This window comes from Callithrix jacchus, chromosome 5, assembly GCF_049354715.1.
Source record: "Callithrix jacchus isolate 240 chromosome 5, calJac240_pri, whole genome shotgun sequence".
Classification (NCBI taxonomy): domain Eukaryota; kingdom Metazoa; phylum Chordata; class Mammalia; order Primates; family Cebidae; genus Callithrix; species Callithrix jacchus.
Window position 1 is genome coordinate 117,519,012 of NC_133506.1, and position 21,858 is coordinate 117,540,869.

The following is a 21,858-nucleotide window of genomic DNA, read 5'->3' on the forward strand; positions in this document are numbered from 1 at the left end:
TTTTGAAGAGCTGTCTAATAACGTATTAAGTATATCTACCTAGCAGAAGAATTGCTAGGCCAAAGAGTGTTTGTAATTTTACTTTGCCAAGTATTTCTAGATGGTTCAGAATGGCTATAGCAGCCTAGATTGTCAGCAGCCATGGGTTCCTGCTCCTCTGCACAGGAACAGGACAGGCTTTATCTAGCATTCTAATTTTTGCCAGTCTGATGGCTGTAAAATAATACCTAGGCCAGGAGTGGTGGCTTATGCCTGTAATCCCAGCACTTTGGGAGGCTGAGGTGTGCAGATCACTTGAACCCAAGAGTTTGAGACCAACCAATATGGCAAAACCCCATCTCTACAAAAAATACAAAAATTAGCTGGATGCGGTGGTGAATGCCTGTGGTCCCAGCTACTTGGGAGACTGAGGTGAAAGGATTGCTTGAGTCCAGGAGGTAGAGATTGCACCACTGCACTCCAGCCAGGGTGACAGGGTGAGACCCTGTCTCAAATAGTAATAATAATAATAATAACAATAACAATAATAATACCTATTGTTCTGATTGCCAATCTTTATTGTTTACAATCTCTCTCATGTTCAGAGACTTTTAGAGGAGGCTGTAGAGTTGTCTACCATCTTCTTGCCTTAGTGTTTAACCAATTCATGGTGAGGAAACTATTTTAACCTAATCTTTCTTGATGCTGAACCCAGCTCTTAATCTGTTTATTTTAATCAAGAATAGCATGGGAGCTGAGCATGGTGGCACTCGTATATATGTAGTCCCAAATACTCAGGAGGCTGAGGCAGGAGGATCACTTGAGCCCAGTTTGGGACCAGCCTGGGCAGCGTAGCAAGACCTTGTCTCAAAAAAGAGCATAGGAAGGAACCCTTTGCTTTCCACAGTCTCATTTTGAACTGTCTTTTCTTCCAGCACCTAACCTCAGTAGAAACTACCCCAGAATCCACCACCAAAGTCTCAATCTCCCCAGAGTCTCCACCAACCCTGGACATGACCACCAGCTCTGAGTGCAGTGGCCCAGAGACGGACAGGGTGGCATCCTTTAAATGCAAGAAGCAGCAGACCCCTCCACAGTTCATCCAGGAGAAAATGTTAAAACCTTTTCTGCCTACAAAGTCCCAGAGCTTTCTGGGCAGTCGGAACATAAGCTGGACTTTGCTAAAGAGTAACATGAAGAAGCCGCATTTGATGTCTGAGCTACTCACCAAGGTTCAAATGAGGGAGAAGCTCTCCTTCTTCCCAGTTCACTACAACCCCCGGCTGGGGATGACTAACCTGTCACGTGAGTACCAGTGTGGACAGGGGTATACCAGGAGCTTAACGGGGAGAGGGATCGATAGAACTAGTCCTAATCTCTGGGGAGCTCCCAGTCTTTTGGTGGGGGACAGCCACTCTCCTCAGGGAAACTCCAGTCTGATGGTGGAGACACAGTCCATGCCATTAAGAAGTCTCTAGTCTGACTGGGAAGGCAAAAAAGATAAAAACAGAATGCTGTCCAAGTCCCTTCTTCAGCATTTTCTGGCTCTTATTCACATGAGTCTCATTCAGCTGAGGCTGCACCAGTTACTGATTTTTAAGTATGAAAAAATGGGGAAGAAAAACTATTTGGAGGAAAGGAGCGATAGCTGATTCTGGCTCAAAGAGCTTCAGCCAGTTACAGACCATGGGACCCTGCTGGGAGGTGGCCCTCAGCAGGAATTTGTCCTGAATCCAACAGCACAAATCACTGATGCCTGTGACTTTGCCTTTCAAGGAAACCCCTCCCTGCCTGGGGAGTGCTACTCCCGCCGTGACAGCTCTGGCGAGAAGAGGGAGCTGGATGCGCCCTCCCTCCTCCTGCAGAGTCCTCAAAGCTATAACATTACTCTGAGGGACCTGCTGGTGATCACCACTCCCGCCCAACTGGATCCGAGGCCTGGCAGAAGCCACACAAGTGCTATGAAGGGCTCATGTGTACAGGATCAAGAAGCATTTGGCCATTGTCCGATCTCTCGTCAAAAAGGATGTGAGAGGAGCTAGGTAAGCCTACTCATATTCTCTTAACGTGTTTGGTGCATTGGCAGATGCTCTATATTTTTCTGGAATGTTGGATAGGTAGGAGGATGAATGGATTGATAAAGACATACAGGTAAGTAGACAATGAAGACTTACCTCAATCAAAATGTGATCCTGAGTGGATGTAGTGGCTCATGCCTATAATTTCAACACTTTGGGAGGCCAAAGCAGGAGGATCCCTGAGCCCAGGAGTTTGAGACCAGCCTGGGCAACATAAGGGAGACCGCCATATCTATAAAAAATTTTAAAATTAGCTTGGTGGTGGCACACGTCTGTGGTCCCAGCTACTTGAGAGGCTGAGGTGAGAGGATTACTTGATGCAAGGGCTTCAAGACCAGCCTGGGCAACATAGCAAGTCCATGTTTACAAAAAATTAAAAAATTAGCTGGGTGTGGTGGAGCACAACTGTGGTCTCAGCTACTTGGGAGGCCAAGGTAGGAGGATTGATTGAGCCCACACACAAGGTTGCAGGAGCCAAGATGTCACCACTGCACTTCAGCCTGGGTAACAGAGCAACACCCTGTCTTAAAAAAAAAAGTGACCCCTTGCTATGTATTAATATATTTCTGATAGAACTGATCTGCCCCCACTAGGCGCTTTGCCTTGTCTTCCACTTATGGCTAAAATTGAGACAGTCGTATATGCAGATCCCAGAAGAAGAACCTTGTCCGCCGTGATTTTCACACCCTTCAAGCTGCGCAGCCTGGTCTAGGCTTAGATTACTTGCTCCAAAGGCTGGCCCTGTGATGCAGTGTGCCGCGGGGACAGAGCAACAGGACAGTGGAGACTGGGATGTGGAACCTAAACTTCTTCCTTTGAGAGGCTTTGGTTTTACCGTGCAAAAGGCCCAGGAGGTGGTAAGATGCCCTCTGTCTGAACTTCAGTGCTTCTGAGGGAAGGTCGTATGTAAAAACTTGGGAGAACTCTACAACACAGAGCTGTGGAATTAAGGGATCTGTGCTGCTTGGCTGCCTAAAGAAGAAGGCTAGAGATTTGAATCACCTCCCTCCACCCTGCCGCTCAAAGCTTACTGTGAGCAGATACTCTCACCTGGCCCTTTGTGACCAGTAGATCACACTGCAGGAGGGTCTGCAAGGAAATATCCAACCCATAGATGGCACCTTGAGTGCCTGTAAAAAATGCATATTCGAGGGCCTCCTCCCAGAAATTCTGATTCAGTGGGTCCTGGGTGGAGAGCTCAGGAATCTGCATTTTATGAAGTTCCTCTAGTTGATTCTGATAGCCCTTTCACCATGCTCAGAGAAGAGCTGGACCTGATGTTTGCCCATTTCCCTGATGATGGCAATCATGTGAGGGCCCTGGTTTAAGCCTGTAGTTTCTCAGGTCCGACCCCCTGGGAATTCAGGCATAAGCAGGCTGGGAAGGGGCCCTGGGAATTTGTCTTTTGAACAAGTCTTTTAAATATGAGTAATAAGTACTTGTCTTTTTTTATTTTTTGAGATGGCATCTCACTTTGTTGCCCAGGCTGGAGTACAGTGGTTCTATCTCAGCTCACTGCAACCTCTGCCCCCAAGTTCAAGGGATTCTACTACCTCAGCCTCCCAAGTAGCTGCGATTACAGGCACCTCCTACCATGCCCAGCTAATTTTTGTATTTTTAGTAGAGATGGGGTTTCACCATGTTGGTCAGGCTGGTCTGGAACTCCTGACCTTGTTATCCACCCACCTTGGCCTCCCAAAGTGCTGGGATTATGGGCGTGAGCCACCGTGCCCGGCTATAAGTACTTGTCTTACATGTAGATCCAGGCCTGGGCAGAGGAGCCTGTTACAGCCAACCCTGACCTGTGGGCTGTCATTGGAGCAAAACTGTCTGATCCTTAAGGAGCTCCAGCCCACTCCCACTATCTTCAGCATATGGTTCATGATTTTCTGGTACTGGAATTTTAAATAAAGATAGTTACTTATATATTGCTATTTATGTTCCTACTATTTATTTATTTTTTGAGGCAGAGTCTCACTCTGTCTCCTAGGCGAGTGCAGTGGCGGGATCTCAGCTCACTGCAACCTTCACTTCCTGGGTTCAAGCAATTCTCGTGCCTCAGTCTCTTGAGTAGCTGGGACTAGAGGCATGCATCTCCATGCCTGGCCAGTTTCTGTATTTTTAGTAGATACGGGGTTTTGCCAGGTTGGTTTCGAACTCCTGGCCTCAAGCTATTCATGAACCTCAGTTTCCCAAAGTGCTGAAATTGCAGATGTGAGCCACCACACGCAGCCTGTTTCTACTTTTTTTTTTTTTTGAGACTGAGTTTTGCTCTTGTTACCCAGGCTGGCGTGCAATGGTGCGATGTTGGCTCACAGCAACCTCCGCCTCCTGGGTTCAGGCAATTCTCCTGCCTCAGCCTCCTGAGTAGCTGGGATTACAGGCATGCGCCACCGTGCCCAGCTAATTTTTTGTATTTTTAGTAGAGACGGGGTTTCACCATGTTGACCAGGGTGGTCTCGATCTCTTGACCTCGTGATCCACCCGCCTCAGCGAAGCTGATGTAGCAGATTACAGTGAAAACTTGTATTCAATAGGACTGTTAAAATAAAATAATAATAATCAGAAGCCACGCAAAGAAAGGGAAGAGATTATTATACTAAGAGGGTGTAATAAAGTGCTCTCTGAACCTCTTAACAGAAAAGGCCAGACATAGCATTCTGTTTTGGTCCCTTTTTTGTCCAATCATACCAGAGAATCCCTAGTGGTATGGACCACATCTCTGCCATCAGATGGGGGTCTCCCTGAGGACAGGAACTTTATTCTTCCCCCTCAAGACTGGGAGCTCCTCAAAGATTGGCACTAGTTCTGTTGGTTTCTCTCCCACCCCCAAGCTCCAGGACACCCCTGTATACACCGGCTCTTGTCTGCTTGGAGTTGCAGTGAGCTGGGAACAAGGAGAGCTTCCCCATCAGGTGAACCTTGGAGAATACCTCTGACATCAGGTGCTGATTCTTCATGTCACTTTTTAGCAAAGTGGGTTTCTTTAGCTACCCTAAGAAGCTCTGGTATTTTGTAGGCAGATATGATTTCAAAGTTTCTCCTAGATGAATAATTGAGACAGAATCTCACTCTATCATTCAGGCTGGAGTGCAGTGCTGCAATCTTGGCTCACTGCAATCTCTGCTTCCCAGGTTCAAGCAATTCTTCTGCCTCAGCCTCCTGAGTAGCTGGGACTACAGGCACATGCCACCATGCCAGGCTAATTTTTTGTATTTTTGTATTTTAGTAGAGACAGGGTTTCACCATGTTAGCCAGGATGGTCTCAATCTCCTGACCTCATGATCCACCCACCTCGGTCTCCCAAAGTGCTGGGATTATAGGCATGAGCCACCACACTCAGCCACTTTATTTTTATTTTCTTTGGAGGCAATCTCATTCCACTGCCCAGGCTGGAGTGCAGTGACAGGATCATGGCTCACCATAATCTCAAACTCCAGGGTTCAAGCAATCCTCCTGCCTCAGCCTCCCGTGTAGCTAAGACTACAGGTGCACATCATGATGCCCAGCTAATTTAAAAATTATTTTTGTAGACACAGGGTCTCCCATGTTGCCCAGGCTGGTCTTGAACTCCTGGCCTCAACCAATTTTCTTGCTTTGGCCTCCCAAAGCTATTACAGGCATGAGCCACTGCACTCAGCCTTGAACTTTAGAAAAGAAAGAAAGAAAAAAAACGGATGTTCAAAGAGCATAAGGCCTAACATTCAGAAGGTCCCCCAGTTTTTAATTGGCACAGCAAGGATTTGAGCCAGATACTTCTGATTCCCAAACCCCAAGCTCTTGAAGCCATACTGTCTGTCTTTCAAATGATACTTTTCATATTAGTCTTTAGTTAGAGCTGAGGTGACAATAAGTGGCTCTTCAGTGGAGGCATTTCTGCAAGTAGAGATGACAAAGACCAAGCAGAGCCTCCTAGAATACTGTATGGGGTCACCAGATCTCAGAGCTGGCCCTCTGCGTTTAGGTCAAATGATGGCTTCTAAAAGTTCTCTCCAAACTAATCAGACCATAAAGGACTTACATATAAGAAAGCAAACTCACAAAAGACTAATTATATACAGCAGAATGTCCATCTATTAATGCATTGATTTACAGATGGAGCAGAATGTGGTGTGAAAAGAGGGCTCCCGCATAATAAATAATAATTGAGGCCGGGCTCGGTGGCTCATTCCTGTATTCCCAGCACTTTGGGAGATCAAGGTGGGCGGATCACGAGGTCAGGAGTTGGAGACCATCCTGACTAAAATGGTGAAACCTTGTCTCTACTAAAAATGCAAAAACTTAGCCAGGTGTAGTGGCACACACCTGTAGTCTCAGCTACTCAGGAGGCTGAGGCAGGAGAATCGCTTAAACCAGGGAGGCAGAGGTTGCAGTGAGCAGAGATTGCACCACTGCACTCCAGCCTAGGCGACAGAGCAAGACTCTGTCTCTAAATAAATAAATAAATAAAGGTTGAAGGAAAGAAGGAAGAGCAAGCAGAGGCTCCAATTGAGGATCAGGAGTTTCCTTCGAAAGCATAATAATAATAACACCTTCCACACATCAGGTTTACCGATCATATCTCATGGAATCCTCATGCTGACAATGTGAGGTTGGCAAGGCAGATGTTATTATTACCTTATGCCCAGTTTGCAAGTGAAGAAACTCAAGGTTGAGGATGTTAAATGACTTGCCCAACCTCACACAAGTGATGGACTCTGAACAAATAGCTCTATGTTTCTTCCTCTTTACCACTTGGCCATGAACTTGGCACCCATCCTGACCCATGTGAGGAATGGAGCCCTGACAGATTCCTCTATTTCTCTGCTTTAGTGGCTGTAATCTCATTCTTCTTCCTCCGGACCTGCTCTCACAATGGGTTGGTCACTGAGTCCAGGATGCAGTTCTGTATAACAGTTGAATTCTAGGGAATAAACAACTTATTTGGTAGGATTTTTTTTGAGGCAGGGTCTCACTGTGTCATCGAGGCTGGAGTGCAGTGGCACTCATGACTCACTGCAGCCTCAACTTCCCAGGCTCAGGTGATTTTCCCACTTCTGCTTCCTAAGTAGCTGGGACAACAGGTGCTTGTCACCATGCCTGGCTAACTTTTTCTTTCTGCCTTTTTTTTTTTTTTTCCCCTGAGACAGAGGCTCACTCTGTTGCGCAGGCTGGAGTACAGTGGTGGAATCTTGGCTCACTGCAACCTCCACTGCCCAGGTTTAAGTGATTCTCTTGCCTCAGCCTCCTGAGTAGTTAAGACTACAGGTGTGCTACCATGCCTGGCTACTTTTTGAATGTAGTTTTAGTAGAGATGGGGTTTCTCCATGTTAGCCTGGTTGGTCTCAAATTCTTGACCTCAAGTGATCTACCTGCCTCAGCCTCCCAAAGAGCTGGGATTACAGGCATGAGCCACTGTGCCTGGCCTCATTTTGTAGGATTTTAAGGATGACTCATGGCTTGACAGAGTGGGAAGCCTGACAACTTACTGAATCAATGGTACCTGCAGTGATGGTGATGCTGTGGCTGCTGCTGATGATATTGTGCAGATGGTGATGAGCCCAGTGTGAACTGGCCCAAGACACACTTCCCATTGGTGTACTAAAATCTTTGCATATATTATCTCAGTCCTCAAGGCGTTGCTGTCCTTTTTCAAATCGGGAAACCAAGGCTGAGAGAGGTGAAGTAATTGTCCAAGGGCATACAGCTTCTTAACCACCAGAACATTCTCTCCAGCCAGCCATCTTGGCTGCTCTTAAATGACCCATATCCAATATTTCAGACAAGAAGCCTGCAAGAAGATGAATGCTGTGTAGGTAGAATGAGTTTCTAGTGACTACGGATATGAGTCACTTAAGTGTCTCTTGATCCACTAGATGGAAATGGTGATGATGAGCTAATTGACTTTAATATTCTGGAGGGCATTTTAAAGGAATATCTTTTTTTAAAAATCTTTTCTTTTTTTTCTCCAGAATCAGACTGGATCTCTGCCGTTTTCCCCTTCCTACCTCTTAACTTGCAGCAAATGGTATGTCTCTTCCCACAGTGTCTCCAGTGTCCAGAGAATCAACTGAAGTTTTGTTTCCTCATCTAGATGTCCTGGTCTTTCATTAGCTCCCATTAGCAGCCAGAAGCCCTGCCTTTGTGCCCTCCCAGGTAGCTTACAGTGCTACAGGACCATGATTCCTGGGGGTTGATTGGTGCTGCCCCAGGACACACCTCAGTTGCCCTACCAGTGACACTTCTCTGGGTTCCTCACATGGCACCATCATCCGGAACACTCCCCCAGATAAAGCAACTTGGTGAGTAGTGTTTCACAGAAGGACTCATGATTTCCAGGAGTCAAAAGCCCTCAGTCCACCAGTAGAACTGTGCCAGTTGATCTTCACCTCCAGGATAAAAGACAAGGTCAGAGACGGGCAAGGTCCATAACTGAATCCTGAGTGAGAGAATTGAGGCAGCTACAACTTTGCAAAGTCAAGACCTGACCTCCCCCCATCCCCAGCCCAAAGACTTGCCACCTCAGTGCCCGAGCATCTTCTGGTGACCTTCCTAACCAGCCCAACTTAATCTCATCAGTGAAAACAGAGGTGAGGTGAGAGTACCCAGCCTGAAGATGCTTCTTCCATCAACCTGCAGAAATGATACACTTTCCCCTCAGGCATCCATTAATAAAAAAAAATTGTCATGCTTACTGCCAGGAGGAGGAGCCTGATCTGGAGGGATAATAGGAAGGGAAGGTGGCAGGGAGACAGTTATCCTGAGTACATCTCACTAAGAAGGTTCCAGGCCAGGTGCAGTGGCTCACACCTGTAATCCTAGCACTTTGGGAGGCCGAGGCGGGCAGACCACCTGAGGTCAGGAGTTCAAGACCAGCCTGGCAAACATGGTGAAACCCCGTCACTACTAAAAATATAAAAATTACTTGGGCATGGTGGTAGGTACCTGTAATCCCAGCTACTCAGGAAGCTGAGGCAGGAGAATCGCTTGAACCCAGGAGGTGGAGGTTGCAGTGAGCCAAGGTCATGCCACTGCACTTCAGCCTGGGTGACAGAGTGAGACTCCGTCTAAAAAAAAAAAAAGCTCCAAATATATTGAATATATGTCAGGAAGCTTTGAAGATTTTCTTTGGACAAATGGTCTACAGTAAGCCCTCCCCTCCTTGCTGGGAGCCCAGAGCCTGATGTTGCCCCTTCAGGGGCACCCTGACTCCACCAACTCTGCCCAGCACAGGGCCTGACTATACCCTAGGCATAACATCTTTCCTTGTCTGCCAGCTCACTTTCTGCCCTTTCCAGGAACGGGCATGAAAAATTAGCCGGGCATAGTGGCTTGCGCCTGTAATGTCATCAATTTTTGCCTTACTTGCTCTTCCTGAGTCCGATCCTTGGTGAGACCTTTCAAGGAGGTGTATGGGGCAGGGGTGGAAGAAGCAAGTTCTGAAGACAAGCACTTGCTTCACAGTGTTGACCCGACTTTGCCTTGTGGATTTCCAATAGAATGAATTTCTGGCCTCAAGAATGTCAGGGGAAGCTGGGATGCTTGAAGCCTACAGTACCTTTCAGGCAAAAGAACGAAATTATCTAAGGCTGGAGATGTTAGACTCAAGTCATTTGTGTCCAGCTCTGAAACACACATGTACACGTCATCTGCATGTGGGCCTGGTTTTCAAGGATCCTGGTATAGCGTTCTTTTTAGTAAATAGTCAAGGCCCACCTGGATGGCAAAAGAAGCCAAGGCCTGGTTATCTGAGCAGACAAGTAAAAGCATAATTGTCACCCCAACCACCACTTCACTAGCCCATTCCTGATGCCATTCAAAAGGCTCAAAACAGACTGATGTGTGGCCACTTTTCCCATTGTTCTCATCAGGTTGCCACAGATCATAGCCTGGCCCAAGCAAAAAATGTAAGACTTGCTGAAAAGGGGCATCCTGGAATCTCTACATCTCTCCCCTTTTCTCCCTAGTCACCAGTTTCACCCAGTCAAGGTTCCTGAGCTGATGAAAAGGAAGTCTCGTTGGTCATGGTGGCTCATGCCTGCAATCCTAGCACTTTGGGAGGCTGAGGTTGGCAGATCATGAGGTCAGGAGTTTGAGACCAGCCTGACCAATATGGTGAAACCCTGTCTCTACTAAAGAAACAAAAATTAGCCAGACATGGTGGTGTGTGCCTGTAATCCCAGCTACTCAGGAGGCTGAGGCAGGAGAATCGCTTGAACCTGGGAGGCAGAGGTTGCAGTGAGCCAAAATCGTGCCACTGCACTCCAGCCTAGGTGACAAAGCAAGACTCTGTCTAAAAAAAAAAAGAAGTCCCTTAATAAGATGATGCCAGAATTATTTGGCTTTCTATGGGACACTGTGGTGCCAGCATCTTTGCTCCTAGAGACAGGGCATGCAATCTGCGCAGTCACACGGGGCCCTGGTTTAATGCCTTGTTGGCACTATCTTGAAATTCTGAATAATTTCTGAACAAGGAACTCTGCATTTTCATTTTGCACTGGGCCTGCCAAATTATGTAGCACATCCTGTCTAGAGGCTTTAACAGCTCAGCGTTGTCCAATGAGAAGGCGCGATGTTAGGCTGCCTTCCCGGCCCTACCCACCTCCTGCCTGTTCACTCATATGGCTGTGCAGAACAACTGTCTACTGAGTGGCTCCTGCGAGACAGAAAAATGCTGTGGCAGTTCCTGCTTCTGAGGAGTGTGCAGTGGAAGAAGGCAGGTCCATAGATAATTAGCCTGAGTTAAGGGCCACTAACAAAGAGTGTCAGTAGATGAGAAGGAAACACCCTCACACCTGGCCAAGAGGACCAAGTCCACTTCACTGGAGGAGGTAATATTTGAGGTGGTAGAAAAAGATAAATAAGATTTTAAAATGTGGATATAATATGTGGAGTGAGGTATGGAGCCCTGGAAGAAACTTAAAACCCTGAATGTGATCAAGAGGTAAGGTCTAGGCCGGGCACAGTGGCTCACGCCTGTGATCCCAGCACTTTGGGAGGCTGAGGCTGGCAGATCACCTGAGGTGAGGAGTTTGAGACCAGCTTGGCCAACACGGCAAAACCCAGTCTCTACTAAAAATACAAAAATTAGCTGTGGTGGCATGCACCTGTAATCCCAGCTTCTCAGGAGGCTGAGGCAGGATAACTGCTTGAACCTGGGAGGCAGAGGTTGCAGTGAGCCAAGATCACGCCACTGCACTCCGGCCTGGGCAACATGAGCTAAACTCCATATTGGAGAAAAAAAAAAAAAAAAAAAAGAGATAAGGTCTAGTCTAGTTTGGCTGGATCAGAAAGGAAATTGGGAGATGATTAAGAGACCATATTGGAAACCCAAGGATTCTTGGTTTATATTGCCATTATTGGACTCACTCCTCATGGTGATGAATTTGTGCAGCTGTCTGTCCTCTGGAATGTACCGCGTCTCTACATCTCTATATTCTCTGCTTTTAGTTTAGTACCTAGGACATAATAGGAATTCAGTAAATATTTGCTGAACGAATAAATATTGCAGAGGGGCTATACTGTTATCCTGGGTAGTGTTTACCTAATTCAGCAGGCAGTGGGAAACTGCTGAAGGTTTGTGAGTGGGGGATTTTATTTAGCATTAGGAAAATGAGTCTGGTAGTAGAAGGTAGAATGGCTTGGCAAGGGGAGGGACCCAAAGGTGAGTGAGGGCTTGGGAGTCTCATACAGTGGTCCAGGATTCAAGCCCTTGCAGCGTCTATCAGGATGGCTGGCTAGGGGAAAGGAAAGGAGGCAGACATACCTCAATAAGCTGGAAGAAAAAGGAGAGACAACTGAGAAAAGTATCATAGAACTGGGACTTAGCAGCTAACTGCCTGACAGAGGGAAAACAATCAATAAAGAAGGTTTTGGCTGGGCGTGGTGGCTCACACCTGTAATTCCAGCACTTTGGGAGGCTGAGGTGGGAGGATCACTTGAACCTAGGAGTTTGAGACTAGCCTGGGCAACATGGAGAGAACTTGTCTCTACCAAACAAGAACAACAATTTGCCAGGCATGGTGGGGCACACCTGTAGTCCCAGCTACTCGGGAGACTGAGGTGGGAGGATTGCTTGAGCTAAGGAGGACAAGGCTACAGTGAGCTATAATTGTGCCACTGTACTCCAGCCTGGCTGACAGAGGGAGATCCTGTTTCTTAAGAAGAAGAAAAAAAAAAGTAATTTCAGACTCCAGCTTTCCTTCCACCCTGGCAGAGAGTGTAAGCAAGGCAGAGTGGCAGCTGTTGCAGGCTCCCTCCCCACACTCATCCTGGATGATTACATGAACTAAATGTAATCATTCACAACCCTTGTCTTTACAGCTGGCATGTCACTTAGCTTAATTATAGCACGCAGTGGTATTTTCAACTCTCGGAATCTAGAAAAGCAATAAAATGAGTTTTTCAAATTGTTAGGAAGGCAATGAAGACCTTGAAACTGCAATTTACTAAGCATTGTTTTCAATTATTTTGCACTCTCCAGCCGTGACTCTAAGCTATTCACCAGCAGCCTGGAAAGCCAAGCAGGCAGCATGTCATGTGGAGGGTATTTCATGTCTCCTGAATGCGCACTGTGTGCTGGGGAGGTGGCTGAAGGCTCTGGGAATTGCTTTGGGTATGGGGGGGGGGACATGATTGTTCTGAACACATGTTCTTCCCATCAGGCACCTGATAATCATGCTTCCTCCAAGACTCTCCAGCCGTGGGCTCTGGCTGGTCTGGGGTGACCTTCAGCAAGGGGCTCCCTTCCCCTTTACTCCCCGCTATCTACTGCTGTCCCCAGAAAACATGAGGAAAGAATGGTGGAAAGCAAAGCAAGTCTTTTAAAGATCTAGGGTTGGTGCCTGTGCCTGTTTTTTCTGGCTCTCTGTTTCATTTCTTTTCCTGGCCTACTGCCTGATTCAGCTTAGTCCTTGAGTATGCACTTCTTGCGGAGCCATTTGAAAGGGATAGTCTGTGGCCTCCTTCTACAACCCTGCTTTCTCAAGCATAGGAGTCTTGTGCCAATTATAATAAAATAGAATTCCATCCATCTGAGAAAGGGGAAGCAGCAGCAGCAGGAAGTCTCAGTCAGCATGATAAGCAGGAGCAGAATGCCAGCTGCCCCAGCAGCCATGCCAGGCGGGAGAGCAAACACCTAAATCCTGTTGGCAAAGCCAGAAAGACACCATCACACTGTGGCCAAAGCAAACAGGAGCTGAGACAGGCCTACTGTAATGGATTCTCACTTTCCCCTGGATCTGACAGAGGGTAAGACTAAGCCAGCTGAGCCCACATGACAGGGCATCAAGTAGCCATGGGGATGCTCATACCCATCCCTGGGCTGGGGCCCAAGCTGGACCCTTGCCTTCCTTGCATGGTCTCTTTTCTTTTCCTTTCTTCCTTCATTTTTCTTTCTTTTTCCTTTTTTCTTTTCTTTTTATTTTACAAGGTCTTGGTTTGTCACCCCGGCTAGAGTGCAGTGGCTAGATCATGATTCACTGCAGTGTTGCCCTCCTGGCTCAGCGATCCTTCCAACTCTCCCCCTAAGGAGCTGGGACTACAGGCCTCCACCACCATGCCTGGCTAATTTGTTGTTGTTATTGTTAGATATAGAGTCTCACTATGTTGCTGAGGCTGGTCTCAAGCTCCTGGGCTCAAGAGATCTTCCTGCCTCGGCCTCCTAAAGTGCTGGGATTACAGGCGTGATCCGAGCCGCCTCGCCTGGCCCACTGTGTCCTTTCAATTTGGTCCAGGCCAAGGAAAGGCTGATAATGAAAAAGCACTGTCACGTTTATTATATTGTTGATTATTCACGGCAGTTCTGTGAGAACAATATTATCCTCATCTTATAGATGTGAACACTGAGGCTTGGGGACATCAAGGACACAGAGCCAGGCCTTAGTCTCAGGCTTCTGACTCAGTGTCTGCTGCCGATCTCATTTCCTCCACCCTTCCACCCTCCACCCCAAACTCTCCCATGTCAATTCCCAAAGTCCCTTCATGGGTTGAGCTCCCACAGTCTAAACGGGACTTGAGTTCTTTTTTTCCACTTCATAGTTGAGAAGCAGAGACTCCAGAGCAGGGGTGGGGCTGGGGATATTTTTTGTTTTTAAACCAAGAAACAGCTAATTGACATACTTGATTCTGTCTATCACACCCACAAACACGAATGGAGGTCCAGTGACAAGTATATGTTTATGAATATTTTTCAATCATTTTGCTGTATCAGCAGCATCCCCCTCCCTTATTAAAACGTGAAAGATCTGAGTCAAGACCTCTTGTTTTTGATGCCATAATTGGGTTGTGCTTGGACATAGCCTGAATAGACCCCCTTATGACCTGAAGCTCCTTGGTGTCTCTAGGGCCCAATGTTCCTGTGAAAATTCATGTCCCTCACCACCTAGTTGGGAAATTTATATTTATTAATGCATAAATGCACAGTAGCTATATTCATATCTAAAGGAAAGACTGGGCTTCTGTTGAGAGAAGAAAAACCAGCTGTTGGATAGGACGTTGCCTTCTGGTTCTCCACTTCCCGGCAGATTTGCTGATTATTGAAATGATTTCTCAACTGCTCTGTTGGAAGTGAGAGAAGGACTGGAGAAGGAAAGAGGAATCGTTTATTGGACTCAGAGGCAATTCACCGGTTCTTTTTTGTCTTTTCTTTCTTAACCTTTTCATTTGCAGGCTTCCTCCTCGCACTTCTAGGGACCCCAAAGGAAAATACCATTCACCAGAAGGGGCCGTAGAAAGTGTAGGTGGTGGGAATATCTCCTTCATTCCCCCATATCTGAAGAGGGTAGTTATAGGGCAGGTGGAGATTCCCCAGGAGAGGGCAAGGCCAGCGTGCCTGGTTTGGAGGTCCTGTTGGAGAAAGCGCTCTCGGGAAGGTTCTTCCTAACGAATTAGCCTGGAATTGGAGATTAGGACGCACAGAGTGGAAAACCCTGCTCCCCATAGCCCAGTCCCGAGTCCTAGAGCCCCGGGCTCTTTAGCGGAGAAAGATCCCAGGTCGACAGGAAAGTGCTTCCCCGATGTTGAGGGGGCCCACACCCAGGAGCCGCCTACTTGCTCCCTCCACAAGAGAGCACCCCGGCTCCAGCGCAGGAACCGAACCCTCACCGCGGCCAATTGCAACGCAGAGCCAAAAGGCCTAAGTCCCAGCAGGGTCAGAGAGAGAGATCTACCCGAGGCTGGAAGAAGCGGGACCGGGGTCTCTGTAGAAATGCTCAGGGCAGGGCCGGACCAGCCGGTTACCGAAAGCTTGCCTCTCGCTCTTCTGCTCGCTTCGCCCCAGCGGCTCCGGCTAAGAAGCTCCAAAGCCTCAGAGGTGAATTCGGTTCCAGAAGGAGCCTGGAATGGGATTCCTCCGGTTCCTGCGTGTAGGCGACATTGTTAACGTGGCGAGTATTATGTACCAAACCCTGGGGCAAAGCGCTTTTACAAACTTTATCATCCCCAAAAATCACTTTATGAGGGAGATACGAGCCCCATGTACAGATGAGGAAACTGAACCCAAGAGATAACGTAAACCACTATGTGTCCCAAGCAAGACCTCTGTGGCCCTTCCCCGACCACGGTAGTTTGAACTTGAACGGCAGACACTGCATTCTAGTGTGAAGATCAGTGTGAAGCCACGCAGGGAACAGCGCTTCGGGTTCCACTGTGGTCACCTTCATTCCATCACTGCTCCCATTAGGACTCCCGAGGAAGGCGGGGTGGGAATGGTGGTTATGCCCATTTTACAGTGTAGAAAACAGGTTTATGCCCAGGTCATAGCTACTCCAGAGACATCGGAAGATCTGATGTCCCAAACCCAGGAAGAGCTTTCAGCCAGGGCGGTCATCCTGAATTTTTCGTGTGCCACGTAAATGGGGTGCTGAAACAGGCCCTGAGGAGTGTTCCTGCCATGGTAACTGGCCTTTGTCAGACCGCTTAGGTCTCCTGGTGTGGAGGCCCACCACGTGAACGACGAAGAAAGGGAACTGAGCTCTCCCTCCCTTCTTCCCTTCCTCCCTTTCTCCTCCTTCCTTCTGCTCACCTGCTGTGGAGAAGAGTAGACTGAGTGATTTTCCTTTGATTCACTTCTCAGTCATCCTAGTCACATGGCTGAGACGGGGCAGAGGTCAAGTGGCCAAGGGTTTTCTTGGGGACACAAGAAGTTTGGCCTTGGCAAAAAATCCGAGAGGAAGCTGAGGTATGCTGGGCATTATTTTGGCCCCAGCACGGGGCCCTGCAGCGCTGGGCTCCTCACTGTATTGATTTGATTCCGGCATCAACTCTGCCGTTATTTTACCTGTGAGGAGACTGCTGGGGAGACAGAGACGGTTGCCCGGGCCTGAAGCGGCTGGGGAGTAGGACTAGGGTCTGAGCTGGGTCTATGTGACCTCAGAGCTTTGCTCTGCTCTGCTGGTGGCCCAAGAATGGAAATAGGGGTCAAAACAGGCTCCCTCCGCACTATCAACATTAAAAATGAGCCACAAGATGCTTCCTTGCCTTTTTTTCTCTCTTTTTCTTTTCTTTCCTTCCTTCCTCTCTCTCTTTCTTTCCTTCCTCCCTCCTTTCTCTTTCTTTCTTTCCTTTTCTTTTCGACAAGAGTCCCGCTGTATTGCCTAGGCTACAACTCCTGACCTCAATCGCTGCTCCCTCTCCTATCTACCAAAACGTTGGGATTACAGGCATAAGCAATAGAGCTCAGCCCAGTAACCGTTTTCTTAAAGTTCAGTGACAAAGTCCCTTCCCAAGGAGTATAGATTTCCACTCTTGTCCCGGGGAAAGTTGGCAGCATGCGCCCTTAACCCTTCACAGATGCGCACTTTCCCTTCAGAGAAACATCCTCAGGTAATTCTTAGCAAACGGGAATCTGGAAGCTGTGCGTGCAGCTTCCCCGCCACCCAGCCCTTCCAGCTTTCCCGTCATTTCCATAGTCGTTCCCCAGGCTCGCGCGAGCTGTTTTTTAGTCGGAGAAAAACTACATCCCACGTGATTGACGCTCCTGCCTCGGCCTCAAGTAGGCAGCGCGGCTGCCCTCTCGGAAGGCCGCCCTGGTTTCCTGGCAGGAGAGAGGATTTCAGAACGTCTCCTCCACTCAGAGTCTCTCCCTTCCCCGCTCCCTCCCTCTCCTTGCCGACCCGTCCTTTCTAGTCCCACCAGTTTCGAAAGCCGAGAGGATGTTTACCCTGCGGAGCGAGGCCTCCGGACAGCCTGAGGTCAAGAGCCTGATTCACCGCAGGGAGCGCCCCCGCCCCGCAACCCACCCTCACCCAGCGCCCCTGGGGTCTGCCAGCGCGAGGAGATCTGCCTTGGAAACCCCACCCTGCCGGGCCAAGAAACGCCCCCCAGCACTCCCCAGCCGCCCGGGCATCCCTGCGGTGCCCAGGCCCTTTCTCCCAAAGGCGCTGGTCATGCCCAGATGTGCGAAACCGTGGGAGAACAGGGAGCCGGCCCTGGGCGCTCTTCCACCCCGCCCGTCACTGCCCCTCCCCGCCAAATATTGAGGTCCGGGCTGAAGAGAGGGTAATGTTTCCATTTCACCCCCCACCCTCATTTCTTTTAAGACTGGGGCATTCTCTGCCAAATAACTAGAGGTTTCTGGTTTACCCCCAAACCGGGCTGAGAGACTCTTCTTCAGACTTGGGGACAGGGGCCCGGACGCAGAGGCAACTTGCACCGTTTCACCGGCCGGGAGTTTGGGGTTCAGGGGGTTTCCAAATGAATTTCAGGATGAAGGGACGTTTGTCTTCTCACTGTGTCCTCTAAGGATGTTCCCCTTCCCTTCAGAACCCTGAAGGGGTTAATATTTCAGCAGTCACTCCCTTCCTCCGTTTCCTCTCACCTGGGGCCTCCAAGAGGCACGCCCACTCCCCAGTCTAGACTACCCAGTCCCAGGTTGGGTCCGTGGGATGGGCCTTTCCCCAAGCAGCCTCTCCTCGCCTGCACGTCCCAACCCTGGCTGGCATCCGCCTGAGCTTGTTGCCTCGGCCCCCACCTGACCCCAACGCACTGATAAGACCCCAGACGGCCAAACATCGTTAACTTCTTTGCCTTTCTAGACTTCTCAGCCTGTCCTTTTCCTGACCCCAGGCTGGAGGGTCGCCTGGAGGTGCGTCTGTGCTTTCCTAGACATTGGACTCCGCCATACCACGGTTGTCTTTCACCATACACCCCTCCGCCCCAGCCCACACCCCTCCTTCTGGCTTCTCGACTGCAGCAAACTTTCTGTCACACCCAGTTGGTCTAACAGTGTCCTCTCACCCTCTATCCCACCACAACTCTCTTGCCTGCTGACACACTGCCTTGGAAGAGCTCCAGGAAACAGTAAAACTAAAGAAAAAGAAAGGGGAAATTGATGTCCGATGCAGTGACACCCACCCACCAGGGGGGGCAGAAGGTCAATGTGACTTCAGAAATTGAAACTTAAAATCCTTCCTCTCTCTACCCTGAATATGAAGGGAGGAGGGAAGGATTGGGTTGTCCAAGCATTCAGTCGTATTCTCAGCTTCTTATTTCCCTTTGCTTTTAAAGATCCTGACCACAAACAAATAGGGATCAGACTGATAGGAGACAGCATCTACACTAAAACAGCCGGTGCTGGGAAGCATCAGGATGATTGTGGTTTCCCCCTGGTATCGTGTAGACAAAGCCTGTGTGAGTGAAGGCCCTAGGTTCAAAGCCCATCTGTTCAGGGTGGAGGGAGCTGCCATTAGAAATCTGTTTTTTTTTTTTTGCTGCAGCTGCTCGCTTCGGGCACCCCCACTGCCACCGCAGTGTGACACTAGCTCCACCCTTAGATCCTTCCCCAGCTCTTTCTCCCACACTCTGGAAGACAGGCTGTGGACAGAGGTGGAGTGGGAGCATGGGGAATGGCATCCACGCATACCCGAGGGCACTAGCACCTACAGGGGAGGGCAGAAATGTCTCTGCAGCGGGGACAGGAGCTTTTCCTTCCTGGAAGGACCACCTCCCTTTCCAGACAGGAGCAGACATCTTAAGCACGGGTGTTCAGTTTACACAAACTCAGGCAATTGTTTGGACAAATCGTTTTCTCACCTGAAATAATCTGATAATGAGAGCAAAAAGTTAAATGTTGTTTGGTCAGAAATAAGAAAGCCGCCCAGGCCACATCTGGCAGAGGTCTTTTGGCAAAATAATAATAATAATAAAGCATCATTTGAATACTTTTTTGTTTTTTGTTTTGTTTTGTTGAGACAGTCTCACTGTGTCATCCAGGCTGGAGTGCAGTTGGCTATTCGCAGGTGTAATCATAGCTCCCTGAAGCCTCCATCTTCTGGCTTCAAGCAATCCTCCCACCTCAGCCTCCCAAGTAGCTGGGACTACAGGCATGTGCCACCACCCAAGCTAATATTTTTTGCTTTGTTGACCAGGCAAGTCTCTAACTCCTGGCTTAAAGTGACCCTTCCACCTCAGCCTCCCGAGTTCTAGGATTACAGGTGTGAGCCACTGCACTGGGCCATAAATGATTTCTTTTTCGTTCGCTCACCCCCCCACTCCCGCCATAAATGATTTTTAAATGAAAACTTAAAAATTTAATATACAAAATCCTGTACCCCACGTCCAATAATTCTGAGGGGGTAAAACTTAACAAAATCTTGGGGGAAGTTTATCTCTGTTTCAAACTTTAAACGCTGCGGTGCGGCATTTGGGCCGACTGAAGTCTCCTCACCTTGGAAGCTGCTGGCAAGTTCCTAACACACAGAGCATGCTCAGGAAATGTGAGTGATTTCCTCTCTCAAATTAGGTAGGCCAGGCTCCGAACCATGGAACTCTGTAAGGCCGACCTCTCTCTTTGCCTTTCTTCTAAAAACCTGCTTTCCGCTCCCCCACCGCCGCCTTTTTTTTTTTTTTTTCCGTTTCTTGTCTGTGCTCCAGGTAGGATAAATGGGCACAAACCATTCTGTCTTCCAAATAATTCGTGGAAGTGGCTGGAATGCGGGGTTAAGCCATAAATCTCGGCAACGTGCTGGTGATGGCGCTTTTTCACACCAGGGGAAATTCGGTGAGATTGGAAAGCGCTGTTTTTGCGACCCAGACCGCGAATGCGGAGCCCCCGCCTGGAGACATTGGGGCGATTGGCTGAGCGCGGGGATCCAGAGAAAGATGAGGTGCCTCTCAGGAGAGCGAGAGCTGCCTCTGCGGCTCCTAGGATCCAAAACCACCTCGCCTCCAACTCCTGCCTCGCCAACCCTCCCGCCCTAGCCTCATCCTTACTGTCCTACTCCTAAGCAGCCGCCTGTCCTCCAAGGAACAGACATCAGCCCTTGGCGATCACTAGGTCCCAAGAGCTGGGAGTGGGGACCAGCTGCTTTCTCTCAGTTCACTGGAAACTGGAGGCCAAGGCACCCCAAGGCAAGTTCTCAGTTCACTGGGAATTGGAGACCAAGACACCCCTCTGCCCGACCGACACCCCTCTGCCTGGGAGGAAAGGGGAATGTCAAGAATCCAGGTGCCTGGAGGGGCTGCAGCTTAGATCCTACCCTACTTTCCTTCAGGCGGTTTTCCGTGGGGCTTCGGTGTGGGGGTGCTGAAGACCAGGCGGAGGGGAGTTTGTCCTAGGTTGAGGCAGAGAGCGAAAGAGGCTGCCGGATGAGGGTGGGGACCGAGGACTGAGGTCTTGGTTCTGCAGTGATCGAGCCTTTTCCGTCCTGGTCCAACGTGGAACTTCTCCGTGTCTGCTAACCTTAAAAAGAGTCAAAGACAGCGAGAAACTAATTAAGAGAAAAAACAAAAAACAAAACAAAAAAAGCCCTCTCCCTATTTTTTTCAATAAGGTAGGAATTCCACAAGAAAGAAAAAAAATCTGAGCTGGCAATAGTCCACATTCGGCATCCTCTCCATTTTGTCCTCCACCTCCAGGAAACAATTGTCGAGAAAATTCTAATAAGTATAGACTGAGAGACTTTACATTGGTCATGTATAACTTTCATTGACAAAACCAAACCGAACCACAACCTCACATTTTAGCAAAATACCATAAAAACAAATTAATAAAAAACGAGAACAACGAAAAACAACAGAAAATGGGACAACAGAAACAGTTTTCTGAAAAAGAACATATAAATTGCTTGTAATTCTGAAAATATGTTCAACCACTTCAAAACATAAAAATGTGCAAGTCCTTTGAAATCACCCACTTCTAAGAATATATTGTACGGACATAATTGCATATACACAGGATAGACCATATTGTGTGCACCAGCAGAAAAAAGAAGAAAATAAAATTGGAAACAGTAGAAATATTTCTCAATAGTTGTCTAATTACATAAATTAAGATATATTCATAAAACAAAGTGGAATAATCATTAAGATGCACTAAGTTTTTAAAATAAAAGGCAAAATATAAAGCTCAGAAAGTGGAATGTTGTCTTTTGTGTTAAAAGAAATGTATACACATTTCTGTAAGGATAGGAACAATAGCTGCTTCTGGGAAGGGAAGCTGGGATAAGAGGTGAGAGAAAGACCTACTTTACTTTTTAATATATCTCCCCAATGTAACTTTTGACTCTTTAGCATACATTATCTATTTTTTTCTTTTTCTTTATTTTATTAAAAAAAATAGAGATGGGAGTTCTCACTCTAATGCCCAGGATGGTCTCGAACTCCTGGGCTCAAGATATCCTCCTGTCTTGGCCTCCCAAAGTGCTGGGATTACAGGTGTGAACCACTACAGTGGCCCCTATTCTTTAAAGAGAGGTTAAAATCGAGAAATTATTTTTAGTAGCGTTTGTTTTAAAATATGCAGGTAACAAAACGACTATGGACAATTTTGAAAATATGAAAAATTTTAAGTTAATTACATTTCTGCTTATTAAGGTCTGGTCTA

At 48.1% G+C, this 21,858-nt stretch overlaps 1 protein-coding gene across 5 annotated transcripts in view; it reads left to right on the forward strand.

Moving 5' to 3' along the window:
* The window catches only part of TTLL6 (tubulin tyrosine ligase like 6), a 53,383-nt gene extending 39,091 nt beyond the window's left edge, over window positions 1-14,292 (forward strand). For 4 of the 5 annotated variants that reach the window (XM_078374247.1, XM_054256300.2, XM_035301315.3 and 1 more), the window contains 3 exons: window positions 915-1,284; window positions 1,756-2,021; window positions 8,009-14,292. In XM_078374247.1, coding sequence (XP_078230373.1) covers window positions 915-1,284; window positions 1,756-2,021 — 636 coding nt within the window. In that variant the 3' untranslated portion in view covers window positions 8,009-14,292. The remainder of the gene's footprint in view (window positions 1-914; window positions 1,285-1,755; window positions 2,022-8,008) is intronic. The other variant, XM_035301324.3, reaches the window with a different exon arrangement.
* The last annotated feature ends 7,566 nt before the right edge of the window (window positions 14,293-21,858 follow it).